Consider the following 17,219-nt stretch of genomic DNA (forward strand, 5'->3'; position numbering starts at 1 on the left):
TTTCTTGCCTTTCCCTTATACAAGATACTACACAGGTCCATCACAGTGATGACCATTATGCTTATGGGACCTAGTGAACAGGAAGTAGTAACTAATCTAGACTGTCTGATAGGACATTTGCATGTCAGAGGGTGGAGAGGGTTCTAAAAAAATTCAGGACTCTTCTACCTCATTGAAATTTTGAGGATTCAGTGGTATGGGGATTGTCAAGATAATTCTGCTAAGGTGAAGGATAAGTTGTTGTATCTGGCCCCTTCTGCAACCAAAACAGAGGCACAACACCTGTTGGGTCTTTTTGGATTTTGGAGACAATATATTCCTTATTTGGGTGTGCTACTCTGGCCCATTTACCAAGTGACCTGAAAAAATTTTATTTATATAATAAATATATCTTCTTCCCTCTCATATCTCCTTCTCATGTAACATAAGGTCTATTGACTTTATATTGTAATATTTAAGTATTGTTAAACTTACAGCATACTATTTACGTTTCAGGATATTAAGAAGAGTAAACATCATCCAAAGACTTTTTAAAAATTTTTATTTTGTTTTTTCAGTGTCCCAAGACTTTATAGTCTTTTCTGGGGAAGAGGCTAGTGAGGTTTTGGTTGTATGCAGGATAGTTGTATCATGTTAGGTGGAATTATGACCTGTTATTCTCATTTGGAGATTAAATATGGTTTTTTTTTAAGATTTTATTTATTTACTTGACAGATAGAGATTGCAAGTAGGCAGAGAGGCAGGCAGAGAGAGAGGAGGAAGCATGCTCCCCGCCGAGCAGAGAGCCCGATGTGGGGCTCGATCCCAGAACTCTGGGATCATGACCTGAGCCGAAGGCAGAGGCTTTAACCCACTGAGCCACCCAGGTGCCCCTAAATATGTTTTAAAGAGATGCTTATGGGGGCCAGGTTGGCAAGGGGTGGGTGGACTTGCGATGATTACTTTCACATGTCAACTTGACTGGGCCATAAAATAGAGATTTGTATCTAAAGATTGGGAGAGAGGTCTGGGCTCAAACTCTGTCTACTTCTCTTTAGAATTCCAGGTACTTATCGCCTTTTTCATCCCTGCTGCTCATCTTAGTAGTAAGAGTATTCAATAGAGCACTTCTGTCAGGATTTCTGAACTTTGTCTTCTTCCCCAGCTCTATCCTCTGATGGTTCAAGGTAGACAGTGAACTTACAGTCTAAAAGAGAGAATGATTCAAAAGTGATAGCTACCACTGATTTTAGAAGTGTGCTTTTGTATAATTGCAATATTTAACATAACCATTTTGCAGAAATGTTATTACACCACAGCCAATAGAATATCCAGCATTCCTGTCCCCAGACCTGAATGTTACTGTTGGGATGCCAGCTGTAGTGCCCAACCAGTCATCTGTAGTGCGACTTGAAAAACTTCAGCAACAACCTCGGGAAAGGTAAATATATACATACATACATACCGACACAACCCCAAAAATCTTCATCTTATTTATGTGTTAGTGGGACATTATTTTTTTTTTCGCATGGGGGGCACACGGGCTTTAGGTATTTGTTTAGAAAAGTCAATGTCTATTGACTCTGTAATGCGTATGGTGGTTCACTTTGTTGTGTCCTATGAGTCCTTCAAGCTTTTTCATTTTTTTTTTCTTTTTGTTCTTCTAATTGGATGAATTCCTTTGCCATCTCTTTGAGTTTTCCAGTACTTTCTTCCACATCATCTAGGGCTCTTGAGTCCCTCTATTGAAATTTTCAATCCAATTATTGTGTTCTTTAGCTCTGTGATTTCTATTTGGTACTTTCTTATATTTTATATCTCTTCGTTGCAATTCTCACTTCATTTATGAATTTTTCTCCTGAAAAATGAGCATCATTATGACCATGATTTTGAATTCTTTTTTTGAAAATTATTTATTTATTTGAGAGAGAGAGAGAGAGAGAGAGAACAGAGTGAGTGAGAACACAAGTGAGGGGGGGCAGAGGGAGAGGGAGAAGCAGACTCCCCACTGAGCAGGGAGCCCCATGCAGAACTCAATCCCAGGACCCCAGGATCATGATCTGAGCCGAAGGCAGACACTTAACCTACTGAGACACCCAGGTGCCCCTCATTATATTTCACTACATCCTGTTTCTGGAGTTTTGTCTTATTTATTTGTTTGGAACTTAATGTTTCTGGAGTTTTATCTTGCTGTTCTATTCTCATTGTTCTCTTTCTTCATTTACCCTCACTCTCTGTGTTGGTTTCCGAGCACTAGATGAACCTGCCCCCTCTCCTAGTCTCAATGAAGTCGTCTCGTGGGAAATGAACCTCATCAAGGAACCCAGCCCAAGATTTTGGCTGTCTCTCAAACCTTTGTGATTGTCCAAGCTGCTTTCCTTTTTTCTTAATGGCTTCCAGTTGTTGAGAGTGTGTCAGGATTTGTCAGTATCCCAAAGGGGAAGATCTCAGCATCTAGATTCAGGCTGATGGGAAGCTGAACCTCAAGTCACCTGATGGGAAAGTATGTACCTAGAGCCCTTTCTTGGAGAAACCAGGAGAAGGGCTTTTTTGCCTGCTCCCTTTGTGCCCAGCTTGGGGGTGTAGCCACTAGGGTGGAAGTCATTCCTGCACCATGAAGAACTGCTTTTTTGTGTGCTGAAGTTCCATGGGACTGGTGAATCCAAGCCCCATTGGTTATGACAGCCAAACAGTCTAGGAGATGTCCCCATCTCCTTGGCAATGGCCACAAAGTCTGGGGTGCCAGATGTCTGTTTAAGCTCCTTCAGGGAGATACTGATGATCTGGATTGGGCTAGAGAGGAGGAGATAGTGTCTCCTGGCTTCCACAGGTCTCTAACAAGGATTGCAGTCAACCCCTGGATGCATACTCAATTAGAAGCCTGACCTCCAAATAGTAGCTTTTAAAGAATGCAGTAGGCCTTTTTGGAGACTAATTGGGAGATGAACTTTTTTTTGCGCTATTCCTTCTGTGCTGAGCCCTGAGCAGATAGCATGGTAAGTCATAGCAGACCTATGAAAAACTTTTTATTTTTTTTCTCTAGCCTTGTGGGTCTTGTGGTCACAACTGTGTTAACTGTGTTAACAGAAATAGATGTTTTGGGGGCCTGTCCCTCAGATGGGAGTCTCGAAAGGTGGGGTACTATGTGTGTTGTCCAACCCTTTTTCTCCTCAGGGAGATGCTGGGAGTTGAGAGTTCTGTCCCATTTGTATGACACTGTGCCAGTGGTAGAGTTTCTGGTATGTGCCTCATCCTTTCTCAGCTGTTTTGATGTGCGTATTTTCTCATTTGCATGATGTGTAGGGGTTGCTCAGCCTATTTCTAGATTTCTTTCAGAGAGAATTGCTCTTTGTTTAACTGTAGGTACCATGCATACGTGGGAGGAGATGCGTTCAGGAGCCTGCTTACCATCTTGAACTAGAAACTGCAAATTTCTTCAATGTCTTGCCTAACAGTATACAACTGGATCCTCATAACTGCTTCTACATTTAAACAGAGTGGCTCCAGCTGCAGAACCTCAACTTATCTGGCTCATAGTGACAGTGACAGCTACTGCTCTCACTTCTGTCCTGTAGCTTCACCAGCTGATCCCCTTCTTCCTAGCAAAATGGGTCCCAGTGAGTCATCTTGCCACTGTGTTCACTGACTCCACATGTATTTTTCTTGCATGCTTTTGAAGTCAAGGGATTTTTGGTTTTTTAAAATTATTTTTATAATTTTTCATTTTTTTAAATAAACATATAATGTACTATTAGCCCCAGGGATACAGGTCTGTGAATTGCCAGGTTTACACACTTCACAGCACTCACCATAGCACATACCCTCCCCAGTGTCTATAACCCCACCACCCTCTCCCTACCCACCTCCCCCTGGCAACCCTCAGTTTGTTTTGTGAGATTAAGAATCTCTTATGGTTTGTTTCCCTCCCAATCCCATCTTGTTTCATTTATTCTTTTCCTACCTCCCAAATCCCCCATGATGCATCTCCATTTCCTCATATCAGGGAGATCATATGATAGTTGTCTTTCTCTGATAAGTCAAGGGATGTTATTCTGCTCCTTATTCTCTTTCTTCTTATAACTACTTCAGAATTTGGTGCTGATAGTTTTATCTTAATCAGTTTTATATGGAATTAATTTTCCTGATCTTTTTTAATAGGAGATAGAGTTTGGAAAACCTCTTGAGCCTCACAGAACTCCCACTATTAATGTTTTCATTTGGTGTTTAAAAATATAAGTTGCTTTCTAGAATTTTCTGGGGCCATGCCAGTCAATGTCTCATGTAAATGCAAGGGTGGACATCCTTGTTTTGTTCTTGATCTTTAAAGGCTACACTTCTAGCATTTAATAGTTAATAGCATTTGCTTATATAGGTTTTTTATATATAGATATGCTATACCATGTTAAGTAAATTATTCCACTTTGTTCCAGTTTTCTAAGTTTCTTTAAAACCAAAAATGGGTGCTGGATTTTGTCAAATGTTTTTTCTCTTTTAGTCAGTTAAATTGTATTTATGTTTTCTAATGTTAATGTCAAAATATCCTGTAAACCTGGGATAAATCTATTTTGTTCATGATATATTATCTTTTCTCTATATTACTGGATTTTTTGTATTAAAATTATATTTTTAACATTTACATCTCTGTTCATGAATGAGATTATTTTTATAATGTCCTTATTAGGGTTTATCCTCAAGGTAATAATGTCTTCATGAAATGAATTGGAAAACATTCCCTCTTTTCTATTTAATTCTTGTCGGTTGTATCTTTAGATGACCAAAGCCTTTTTTTTTTTAATTTTTATTTTTCAAATTTCTTTTAAGTGTTCCAGAATTCATTGTTTATGCACCACACCCAGTGCTCCATGCAATACGTGCCCCCCATAATATCCATCACCAGGCTCACCCAACCTCCCACCCTCTGCCCCTCCAAAACCCTCAGATTGTTTTTTGGAGTCCATAGTCTCTCATGGTTCGTCTCCCCCTCCAATTTCCCCCAACTCCCTTCTCCTCTCCAGCTCCCCATGTCCTCCATGTTATTTCTTATGCTCCACAAATAAACAAAACCATATGATAATTGACTCTCTCTGCTTGACTTATTTCACTCAGGATAATCTCTTCCAGTCCCGTCCATGTTGCTACAAAAGTTGGGTATTCATCTTTCTGATGGAAGCATAATACTCCATAGTATATATGGACCACATTTTCCTTATCCATTCGTCCGTTGAAGGGTGTCTTAGTATTAGAAGTCCTAGCAACAGCAATCAGACAACAAAGAGAAATAAAAGGTATTCAAATTGGCAATGAAGAAGTCAAACTCTCTCTCTTCACAGATGACATATCATACTTTATATGGAAAACCCAAGAGACTCTACCCCCAAACTACTAGAACTCATTCAGCAATTCAGTAATGTGCTAGGATACAAAATCAATGTACAGAAATCAGTTGCTTTCTTATACACTAACAATGAAAATACAGAAAGGGAAATTAGAGAATCGATTCCATTTAGTATAGCACCAAGAACTGTAAGATACCTGTGAATAAACCTAACCAAAGAGGTGAAGGATCTGTACTCAAGGAACTACAGAACAGTCATGAAAGAAATTGAAGAAGACACAAAAAGATGGAAGACCGTTCCATGCTCATGGATCGGGAAAATAAACATTGTTGTAATGTCTATACTGCCTAGAGCAATCTATACGTTCAGTGCCATTCTGACCAAATTCCACCAGCATTTTTCAAAGAGCTGGAGCAAACACTCCTAAAATTTGTATGGAATCAGAAGAGACCCCGAATTGCTAAGGAAATGTTGAAAAAGAAAAAACTGGGACATCACGTTGCCTGATTTCAAGCTTTACTACAAAGCTGTGATCACCAAGACAGCATGGTACTGGCTACAAAAACAGGCACATAGACCAGTGAAACAGAGTAGAGAGCCCAGATATGGACCCTCAACTCTATGGTCAAATAGTCTTCGACAAAGCAGGAATAAATATATAGTGGAAAAAAGACCATCTCTTCAATAAATGATGCTGGGAAAATTGGACAGCTATGTGTAGAAGAATTAAACTTGACCATTCTCTTACACCACACACAAAGATAAACTTGATATGGATAAAAGACCTCAATGTGAGACAGGAATCCATCAGAATCCTAGAGGAGAACGTAGGCAGTAACATCTTTGACATCAGCCACAGCAACTTCTTTCAAGATATGTCTCCAGGGGCGCCTGGGTGGCTCAGTGGGTTAAGCCTCTGCTTTCAGCTCAGGTCATGATCTCAGGGTCCTAGGATCGAGCCCCACATCAGGCTCTCTGCTCAGCAGGGAGCCTGCTTCCCCTCTCTATGCCCCCCCCCCAGCCTTTCTCTGCCTAGTTGTGATCTCTCTCTCTCTCTCTGTCAAATAAATAAATAAAATCTTAAAAAAAAAAAGATATGTCTCCAAAGGCAAAGGAAACAAAAGGAAAAATGAATTTTTGGGACATCATCAAGATCAAAAGCTTCTGCACAGCAAAGGAAATAGTCAACAAAACAAAGAGGCAACCCACAGAATGGGAGAAGATATTCACAAATGACAATCCAGACAAAGGGCTGATATCCAGGATCTATAAAGGACTCCTCAAACTCAACACACACAAAACAGATAATCATGTCAAAAAATGGGCAGAAGACATGAACAGACACTTTTCCAATGAAGACATACAGATGGCTAACAGACACTTGAAAAAATGTTCATCATCACTAGCCATCAGGGAGATTCAAATCAAAACCACATTGAGATACCACCTTACACCAGTTAGAATGGCCAAAATTAGCAAGACAGGAAACAACGTGTTTTGGAAAGGATGTGGAGAAAGGGGAACCCCCTTACACTGTTGGTGGGAAGGCAAGCTGGTGCAGCCACTTTGGAAAACAGTGTGGAGATTCCTTAAGAAATTAAAAATAGAGCTTCCCTATGACCCTGCAATTGCACTACTGGGTATTTACCCCAAAGATACAGATGTAGTGAAAAGAAGGGCCATCTGTACCCCAGTGTTCGTAGCAGCAATGGCCATAGTTACCAAACTGGAAAGAACCAAGATGACCAAAGCCTTTTGAAATTTTTTGGATTAGAAGCTAAATTCCTATTTTTTCTTTTGTTCTGTTGCAGAAAATATGTATATACTGGATAATTTTATATATATATATATATATATATATATATATATATATATATATGTGTGTGTGTGTGTGTGTGTGTGTGTGTGTGTGTGTATCTTTAGATAATGAGACCAGTGTATATATTGAATAACTTCTAAAACTGTATATATACCTTAATTAAAAATAAGACTGATGCCTAGATATTTATGATTCAGGTTAAGAAATACAATATTGGGGTACCTGGGTGGCTCAGTTGGTTAAGCTTCTGACTCTTGGTTTTGGCTCAAGTCATCATTTTAAAGTCGTGAGATTGAGCTTTGCAAGGGGCTCCATGGAGTCTGCTTGAGATTCTCTCTCCCTGTCTCTCTCCCTCTGCCCCTTCCCCTACTTGCACACTCTCTTTTCTCAAACAAACAAACAAACAAACAAACAGGGGCCCCTGGGTGGCTCAGAGGGTTAAAGCCCCTGCCTTCGGCTCAGGTCATGATCCCAAGGTCCTAGGATCAAGCCCCGCATTGGGCTCTCTCCTTGGCAGGGAGCCTGCTTCCTCCTATCTCTCTCTCTCTGCCTCTCTGCCTACCTGTGATCTCTCTCCTTGAAAAAATAGGTAAAATCTTTAGAAAAAAAAAAACAAAAAACAAACAACAAAATCTTAAAAAAAAATGAAAGAAATACAATATCACTATATTGGAGTCCTAGCTATAGCAGTCACACAATGAAAATAAATAAAAGGCATCCAAATTGGCAAGGAAGAAGTTAAACTATCACTAGTTGCAGATGACATAATACTTTATATAGAAAATCCAAAAGACTCCACCAAAAATTGTTAAAACTGCTACATGAATTGAGTAAAGTTGCAGGATGAAAAAAATAAATATACAGAAATCTGTTGCATTCCATACACCAATAATGAAACAGAAGAAAGAGACATCAAGGAAACAATCCCATTTATAATTGCACCAGAAACCATGAGATACTTAGGAATAAATCTAACCAAAGAGGTAAAAAACCTGTACTCTGAAAACTATAAAACACTGATGAAAGAATATGAAGATGAAACAAAGAAATGGAAAAACACTCCATGCTCATGGATCAGAAGAATGAACATTGTTAAAATATCTATGCTACCCAAAGCAATCTACACATTTAATGCAATCCCTATAAAATACTAAAAGCATTTTTCACAGAGCTAGAACAAACCTCAAATTTGTAAGGAACCACAAAAGACTCTGAATAGCCAAAACAACCTTCAAAAAGAAAAGCAAAGCTGGAAGCATCACAATTCTAGGCTTGAGTTATCTTACAAAGTTGTAGTGATCAAGGCATTATGGTACTAGCACAAAAACAGACACATAGATTAATGGAAAAATGAACCTACAATTATATGATCAATTAATCTTCAACAAAGCAGGAAAGAATATCCAATGGAAAAAAGATAGTCTCTTCAACAAATAGTGTGGGAAAATTGGACAGCAACATACAAAAGATGAAATGGGATCATTTTCTTAAAACTGTACCCAAAAATAAATTCAAAACGGTTTAGAAACCTAAATGTGAGACAGGAATCCATTAAAATTCTAGAGGAGAACAGAGGCAGTGACCTCTATTACATTGGTCATACCACCTTCTTACTAGATATGTCTCCTGATCCAAGGGAAACAAAAGCAAAAATAAACAATTGGGACTTCATCAAAATAAAAAACTTCTGTGTAGCGAAGGAAACAGCCAGCCAAACTACAAGGTCACGTACTGAATGGGAGAAGATATTTACAAAGGACATATATCTGATAAAGGGTTGTATCCAGAAGTCTATAAATGCGATACCCTAAAGCCAAATAATCCAGTTAAGAAATGGGCAGAAGACATGAATTAGATACTCTTCCAAAGAAGACATACTGATGACTAACAGACACATGAAAAAATGCTCAACATCACTCATCATCAGGGAAATACAAATCAAAACTACAATGAAATATCACCTCCATTTGTCAGAATGGCTAAATTTAACAACACAAGAAACAATAGGTGTTGGCAAGGATGTGGAATAAAGGGGAATTTATTCCCCTTTACTAACAGCTTACACTGTTGGTGGGAATGCAAACTGGTACAGCCATCTTGGAAAACTGTATGGAGTTTCCTTAAAAAGTTAAAAGTAGAACTATGCTATGATCCAGCAGTTGCATTACTAGGTATTTACCCAAAGATTACAAAAATACTAATTCAAAGTGATACATGCACCTCAATGTTTATAGCAGCATTATTAACAATAGAAATTATGGAAAAAGCCCAAAAGTCCACTGACTGATGATTGGACAAAGAAATCTTGCCATTTGCAACAACATGGATGGAGCTAGAGTAAAGCAAAATAAGTCAGTCAGAGAAAGACAAATACCATATGACCTTACTCATATGTGGAATTTAAGAAATGATCATGGAGGAATAAAGAGAGACAATTTTAGTATATGTGCTGCCAAAGCGAGCACAGGAATAGAGAGAGACAAAACAAGAAACATCTTCTTAAGTATAAAGAACAAACTGATGGTTAGCAGAAGGGAGCTGGTGGGGGGGGGTAGGGTTAAATAGGTGATGGGGATTAAGGAGCACACTTGTTGTGATGAGCACTGGGTGTTGTATGGAAGTGCTGAACCACTAAACTGTACACCTGAAACTCTTATTACACTGTATCTTAACTGGAATTTAAATAACTTAAAAAAAAAGAAATAGAACATCATCAATAGCAAAAATGTGTTTTGTATGCCCTTATGAGATTCCATGTTCTCCCCAACCCATCCTTAGGTAACTACAGCCCTGAGTTTTGTTATAATTGTTCCTTTTCCTTTGACTGTATCCTTAAACAACATATTGCTGGTTTGCCTCTCTAAGAAAAATTTGTAAGTGGATCATACTGAATGTATTCTCTTGTGAATCTTACCATATATGTTCTTCTGTCACATTTTAAATGTATAACTGATTTCTTTCTTTAGGCTGGAAAAAATGAAAAAAGAATACAGAAATCTGAATACATGGATAGAAAAAGCTAGCTATTTAGAAGGAATTATTAACCCAAAAATGGCCCATAAAGAACTTAAGGTAATTAACATAATACATTCTCCATATATAACTTCTAATACTTTTTATTCTAAAAAGATTGTGATAATTAAAAGTGATAAGATATTGCTTATTCTTGATATATAAAATGCTATTCATGGCTCATATACTTTACTATTTTGGTAATGCAACATTCAATAAATATTGACTAATAATTTGTAAGACTTAATTTTTTAACAGCTTTGTTAAAATGTAATTCACCTGTTCAAAGTATACAATTCAGTGGCCCTTAGTATATTCACAGAGTTGTATGTCCATTGCAATGATCAATTTTCAGATATTCTCATTACCCACAAGAGAAACTCCACAGCCCTTAACCAAACCTCCCAGACCCCCTGTTCTTTAGACAATAACTAGTCAACTTTGTTTCTATAGATTTGCTTATTCTAAACATTTCATTTGAGTGAAATCATACAATATGTGATTCTTTGTGACTTGCTTCTTTCACTTAGCATAGTGTTTTCAGGGATCATTCCCATTGTACCATGTATCAACACTTTGTTTCTTTTTACTGCCAAATAATATTCCACTATATGGATATGTACCACGTTTTGTTTATCCTCATTAGTTGCTGGACATTTGAGTTGTTCGACTTTTTAGCTGTCATGATAATGCTGCTGTGAACATTCATGTGCAGGTTTTTATGTAAGCACACGTTTGTAATTCTCTTGGGTCTATGCTGAGGAGTAGGATTGTTGAATCATATAGTAGTTCCCTCTTTAACTTTTTTAGGAACAAACTGTTTTCCATAGTGGCTGCACAGTTTTACATCTAACTAGCAATGTATGAAGCTTCCATATCTTCTCCAAAACTTGTTATTTTCCTTTTTTGTTTGTTTCAGTTATAGACTTCCTAGTGGGTTTGAAGTGTTATCTCATTGTGGTTTTGATTTGCATTTGCCTGATAACCAATAATGTGAACATCTTTTCATGTGCTTACTGACCTTTTGTATATCTTCTTTGGATAAATGTTTATTGAAATCCTCTGTTGATTTTTAAATTGGGTTGTTTTTTTATTTTTAGAGTTCTTTGTATTTGGAGTACTAGACCTTTATCAGATATATAAGTAAGGTTTAATATTTAGAAATATAGTCTGACCTTTACATTTTGACCTGGCAATAGGGATTCATAGGAGTTTCAGTGAATTAATAAAAATATAGCCTTGAAATGGTAGTCATAGCATACTGATATATTAATATTTTTCAGTGCCTTATTATAGTTTGGCATAGTGGTATTACCTTAGGATAAATTAATTAGCACTTATACAGAATTAATATTTTAGGGAAAATTTGAGGGACTCTTCATTAAAGGAACTATAGACTTTTGGTTCTTCTCTTTTTCTTTTTTTTTTCTAATTTTTAGAATTAACATATAATGTATTATTAGCCCCAGGGTTATAGGTCTGTGAATTGTCAGGCTTACACACTTCACAGCACTCACCATAGCACATACCCTTCCCAATGTCCATAACCCAAACACCCTCTCCCTACCTCCCCTACCCCTGGCAACCCTCAGTTTCTTTTGTGAGATTTAAGAGTCTCTTATGGTTTGTTTCCCTCCCAATCCCATCTTGTTTCATTTTTTCCTCCCCTACCCCCCAACTCCCCCCACTCTGCCTCTCAAATTCCTCATATCAGGGAGATCATATGATAATTGTCTTTCTCTGATTGACTTATTTTGCTCAGCATAATACCCTCTAGTTCCATCCACGTCGTCGCAAATGGCAAGATTCCATTTCATTTAATGGCTGCATAGTATTCCATTTTACATATATGTGTGTGTGTGTGTATGTATATATACTATATATATGTATACATATATATACACATATATGTATACACACATATATGTATATTGTATATATATACATGCATATACATTGTGTATATATATACAATGTATAATATTGTGTATATATACAATATATACAATATACATATATATGTGTGTGTGTATATGTATATATATGTATACATATATGTATATATGTATATGTATATATGTATATATATAACATTTTCTTTGTCCCTGCATTGTCCATGCATCTGTTGATGAACATCTAGGTTCTTTCCATAGTTTGGCTATTGTGGACAATGCTGCTATAAACATTTGAGTGCACATGCCCCTTTGGATCACTACATTTGTATCTTTAGGGTAAATACCCAATAGTGCAATTGCTGGGTTATAGGGTAGCTCTATTTTCAACTTTTTGAGGAACCTCCATCCTGTTTTCCAGAGTGGTTGCACCAGCTTGCATTCCCACCAACAGTGTAGGAGGGTTTCCCTTTCTCCGCATCCTCACCAGCATCTGTCGTTTCCTGACTTGTTAATTTTAGCCATTCTGACTGGTGTGAGGTGGTATCTCATTGTGGTTTTGATTTGTATTTCCCTGATGCCGAGTGATGTGGAGCACTTTTTCATGTGTCTGTTGGCCATCTGGATGTCTTCTTTGCAGAAGTGTCTGTTCATGTCCTCTGCCCATTTCTTGATTGGATTATTTGTTTTTTGGGTGTTGAGTTTGATAAGTTCTTTATAGATTTTGGATACTAGCCCTTTATCTGATATGTCATTTGCAAATATCCCATTCTGTCAGTTGTCTTTTGGTTTTGTTGACTATTTCCTTTGCTGTGCAAAAGCTTTTGATCTTGATGAAGTCCCAGTAGTTCATTTTTGCCCTTGCTTCCCTTGCCTTTGGCAAAGTTTCTAGAAAGAAGTTGCTGTGGCTGAGGTCAAAGAGGTTGTTGCCTGTGTTCCCCTCAATATTTTGATGGATTCCTTTTTCACATTGAGGTCCTTCATCCATTTTGAGTCTATTTTCATGTGTGGTGTAAGGAAATTGTCCAGCTTCATTTTTCTGCATGTGGTTGTCCAATTTTCCCAACACCATTTGTTGAAGAGACTGTCTTTTTTCCATTGGACATTCTTTCCTGCTTTGTCAAAGATTAATTGACCATAGAGTTAACAGTCTATTTCTGGGCTCTCTATTCCATTCCACTGATCTATGTGTCTGTTTTTGTGCCAGTACCATACTGTCTCGAAGATTACAGCTTTGTAATTGAGCTTAAAGTCTGGAATTGTGATGCCACCAACTTTGGCTTTCTTTTTCAACATTCCTCTAGCTATTCGAGGTCTTTTCTGGTTCCATATAAATTTTAGGATTATTTGTTCCATTTCTTTGAAAAAAAAATGGATGGTATTTTGATAGGGATTGCATTAAACGTGTAGATTGCTTTAGACATTTTCACAATATTTGTTCTTCCAATCCATGAGCATGGGATATTTCTCCATTTCTTTGTGTCTTCCTCAGTTTCTTTCATGAGTACTTTATAGTTTTCTGCGTACAGATTCTTTGCCTCTTTGGTTAGGTTTATTCCTAGATGTCTTATGGTTTTGGGTGCAATTGTAAATGGGATCGACTCTTTAATTTCTCTTTCTTCTGTCTTGTTGTTGGTGTATAGAAATTCAACTGATTTCTCTGCATTGATTTTATATCCTGACACTTTCCTGAATTCCTGTACAAGATCTAGCAGATTTGGAGTGGAGTCTTTTGGGTTTTCCACGTATAGTGTCATATCATCTACAAAGAGTGATAGTTTGACTTCTTCTTTGCTGATTTGGATGCCTTTAATTTCTTTTTGTTGTCTGATTGCTGAGGCTAGGACTTCTAGTACTATGTTGAATAGTGGTGGTGATAATGGACATCCCTGCCGTGTTCCTGACCTTAGCAGAAAAGCTCTCAGTTTTTCTCCATTGAGGATGATATTCGCTGTGGGTTTTTCATAGATGGCTTTGATGATATTGAGGTATGGACCCTCTATCCCTATACTTAGAAAAGTTTTAATCAAAAAAGGATGCTGTACTTTGTCAAATGCTTTTTCAGTATCTATTGAGAATATCATATGGTTCTTGTTATTTCTTTTATTAATATATGGTATCACATTGATTGATTTGTGGATGTTGAACCCACCTTGCAGCCCAGGAATAAATCCCACTTAGTCGTGGTGAATAATCCTTTTAATGTACTGGTGGATCCTATTGGCTAGTATTTTGGTAAGAATTTTCACATCTGTGTTCATCAAGGATATTGATCTGTAATTCTTTTTTTTTTTTTAATTTTTTTTTTATGGGGTCTTTGGTCTTGGGATCAAGGTAGTGCTGGCCTCATAAAATGAGTTTGGAAGTTTTCCATCCATTTCTATTTTTTGTAACTGTTTCAGGAGAATAGGTATTAATTCTTCTCTAAATATTTGGTAGAATTCCCCTGGGAAGCCGCCTGGCCCTGGGCTCTTGTTTGTTGGGAGATTTTAGATGACTGCTTCAATCTCCTTACTGGTTATGGGTCTGTTCAGGTTTTCTATTTCTTCCTGGTTGAGTTTTGGTAGTGTATACGTCTCTAGGAAGGCATCCATTTCTTCCAGATTGTCAAATTTGCTGGTGTAAGTTGCTCATAATATGTTCTTATAGTTGTTTTTCTTTGATGTTAGTTGTGATCTCTCCTCTTTCATTCATGATTTATTAATTTGGGTCCTTTCTCTTTTCTTTTTGATAAGTCTGGCCAGGGGTTTATCAATCTTATTAAGTCTTTCAAAGAACCAGTTCCTAGTTTTGTTGATTTGTTCTACTGTTGTTGTTTTTTTTAATTTCTCCTCTGATCTTTATTATTTCTCTTCTCCTGCTGGGTTTAGGCTTTCTTTGCTGTTCTTTCTCTAGCTCCTTTAGGTGTAGGGTTAGGTTATGTATTTGAGGCCTTTCTTGTTTCTTGAGAAAGGCTTTTATTGCTATATATTTTCCTCTCAGGATTGCCTTTGTTGTGTCCCACAGATTTTGAACACTTGTGTTTTCATTTTCATTTGTTTCTATGAATTTTTTTCAATTCTTTAATTTCCTGGTTGACCCATTGATTCTTTAGAAGGATGCTCTTTAGTCTCCATGTATTTGGGTTCTTTCCAAATTTCCTCTGGTGATTGAGTTCTAGCTTCAGAGTATTGTGGTCTGAAAATATGCAGGGAATGATCCCAATCTTTTGGTACTGGCTGAGACCTGACTTGTGACCCAGGATGTGATCTATTCTAGAGAATGTTCCATGTGCACTCGAGAAGAATGTGTATTCTGTTGCTTTGGGATGGAATGTTCTGAATATATCTGTGATGTGCATCTGGTCCGGTGTGTCATTTAAGGCCTTTCTTTCCTTGTTGATCTTTTGCTTAGATGATCTGTCCATTTCAGTGAGGGGGGTGTTAAAGTCCCCTGTTATTATTGTATTATTGCCGATGTGTTTCTTTGATTTTGTTATTAATCGGTTTATATAGTCGGCTGCTCCCATGTTAGGGGCATAGGTATTTAAAATTATTAGATCTTCTTGTTGGACAGACCCTTTGAGTATGATATAGTGTCCTTCCTCATCTCTTATTATTATCTTTGGCTGAAAATCTAATTGATCTGATATAAGGATTGCCACCCCAGCTTTCTTTTGATGTCCATTAGCATGGTAAATTGTTTTCCACCCCCTCACTTTAAATCTGGAGTGTCTTTGGGTCTAAAATGAGTTTCTTATATACAGCATATTGACGGGTTTTGTTTTTTTTTTGTTTTTTTTTTTTAATCCATTCTGATACCCTGTGTCTTTTGATTGGGGCATTTAGCCCATTTACATTCAGGGTAACTATTGAGAGATATTAATTTAGTGCCATTATATTGTCTGTAAGGTGACTGTTACTGTATATTGTGTCTGTTCCTTTCTGGTCTGTTCTTTTTAGGCTCTCTCTTTGCTTAGAGGACCCCTTTCAATATTTCACGTAGGGCTGGTTTGGTGTTTACAAATTCTTTTTGTTTTTGTTTGTCCTGGAAGCTTTTTATCTCTCCTTCTGTTTTCAATGATATCCTAGCTGAATACAGTATTCTTGGCTGCATATTTTTCTCATTTAGTGCTCTGAATATATCATGCCAGTTCTTTCTGGCCTGCCAGGTCTCTGTGGATAGGTCTGCTGCCAATCTAATATTTTTACCATTGTTTGTTACAGACTTCTTGTCCCGGGCTTCTTTTAGGATTTTCTCTTTGTCACTAAGAGTTGGAAGTTTTACTATTAGATGACGGGGTGTGGACCTATTTTAATTGATTTTGATGGGGGTTCTCTGTGCCTCCTGGATTTTGATGCTTGTTCCCTTTGCCATATTGGAGAAATTCTCTATGATAATTTGCTCCAATATACCTTCTGCCCCCCTTTCTCTTTCTTCTTCTTCTGGAATCCCAATTATTCTAATATTGTTTCATCTTATGGTATCACTTATCTCTCAAATTCTCCCCTCATGGTCCAATAGTTGTAGTCTCTCTTTTGCTCACCTTCTTTACTCTCTGTCATTTGGTCTTTTTTTTTTTTTATCACTAATTTTCTCTTCTGCTTTATTTATCCTAGCAGTAAGAGCCTCCATTTTTGTATTGCACCTTATTAATAGCTTTTTTGATTCCAGCTTGGTTAGATTTTAGTTCTTTTATTTCTCCAGAAAGTGCTTTTATTTCTCCAGACAGGGTTTCTCTAATATCTTCCATGCCTTTTTCAAGCCCAGCTAGCACTTTGAGAATCGTCATTCTGAACTCTAGATCTGACGTATTACCAATGTCCATATTGATTAGGTCCCTAGCCTTCAGTACTGCCTCTTGTTCTTTTTTTTGTGGTGAGTTTTTCTGCCTTTTCTGTCATTTTATCCAGATAAGAATATATGAACAAGAGAATAAAATACTAAAAGGGTGGCAAAAAGCCCAGAAAAACATATGCTAACCAAATCAGAAGAGACCCCAAATTGTAGGGAGAAGAAAGGGGATAAAAATAAGTTTAAAAAAAATTTTTTAAAAAGGTATATATATATACATATATGTGTGTGTGTGTGTGTGTTTGTGTATATTTTAGACTGGTGAATAGAACAGAGCCACCCACTTGATTTTGGGTGTATTTTGGTCTCTTAGAAGAAACTACCTCCCTGCAATATGTGCTGTCCATA

The 17,219-nt window shown here is 37.3% G+C and overlaps 1 protein-coding gene across 1 annotated transcript in view; it reads left to right on the forward strand.

The window, feature by feature from the left end:
- C2CD6 (C2 calcium dependent domain containing 6) overlaps positions 1 to 17,219 on the forward strand; it is a gene marked incomplete at both ends in the record, with an annotated part of 132,295 nt that overhangs the window by 47,228 nt on the left and 67,848 nt on the right. The window contains 2 exon segments of the mRNA XM_080799457.1: positions 1,280 to 1,420; positions 10,101 to 10,206. Coding sequence (XP_080655583.1) covers positions 1,280 to 1,420; positions 10,101 to 10,206 — 247 coding nt within the window.

This window comes from Martes martes (genome assembly GCF_963455335.1).
Source record: "Martes martes genome assembly, chromosome: 3".
Taxonomy (NCBI): domain Eukaryota; kingdom Metazoa; phylum Chordata; class Mammalia; order Carnivora; family Mustelidae; genus Martes; species Martes martes.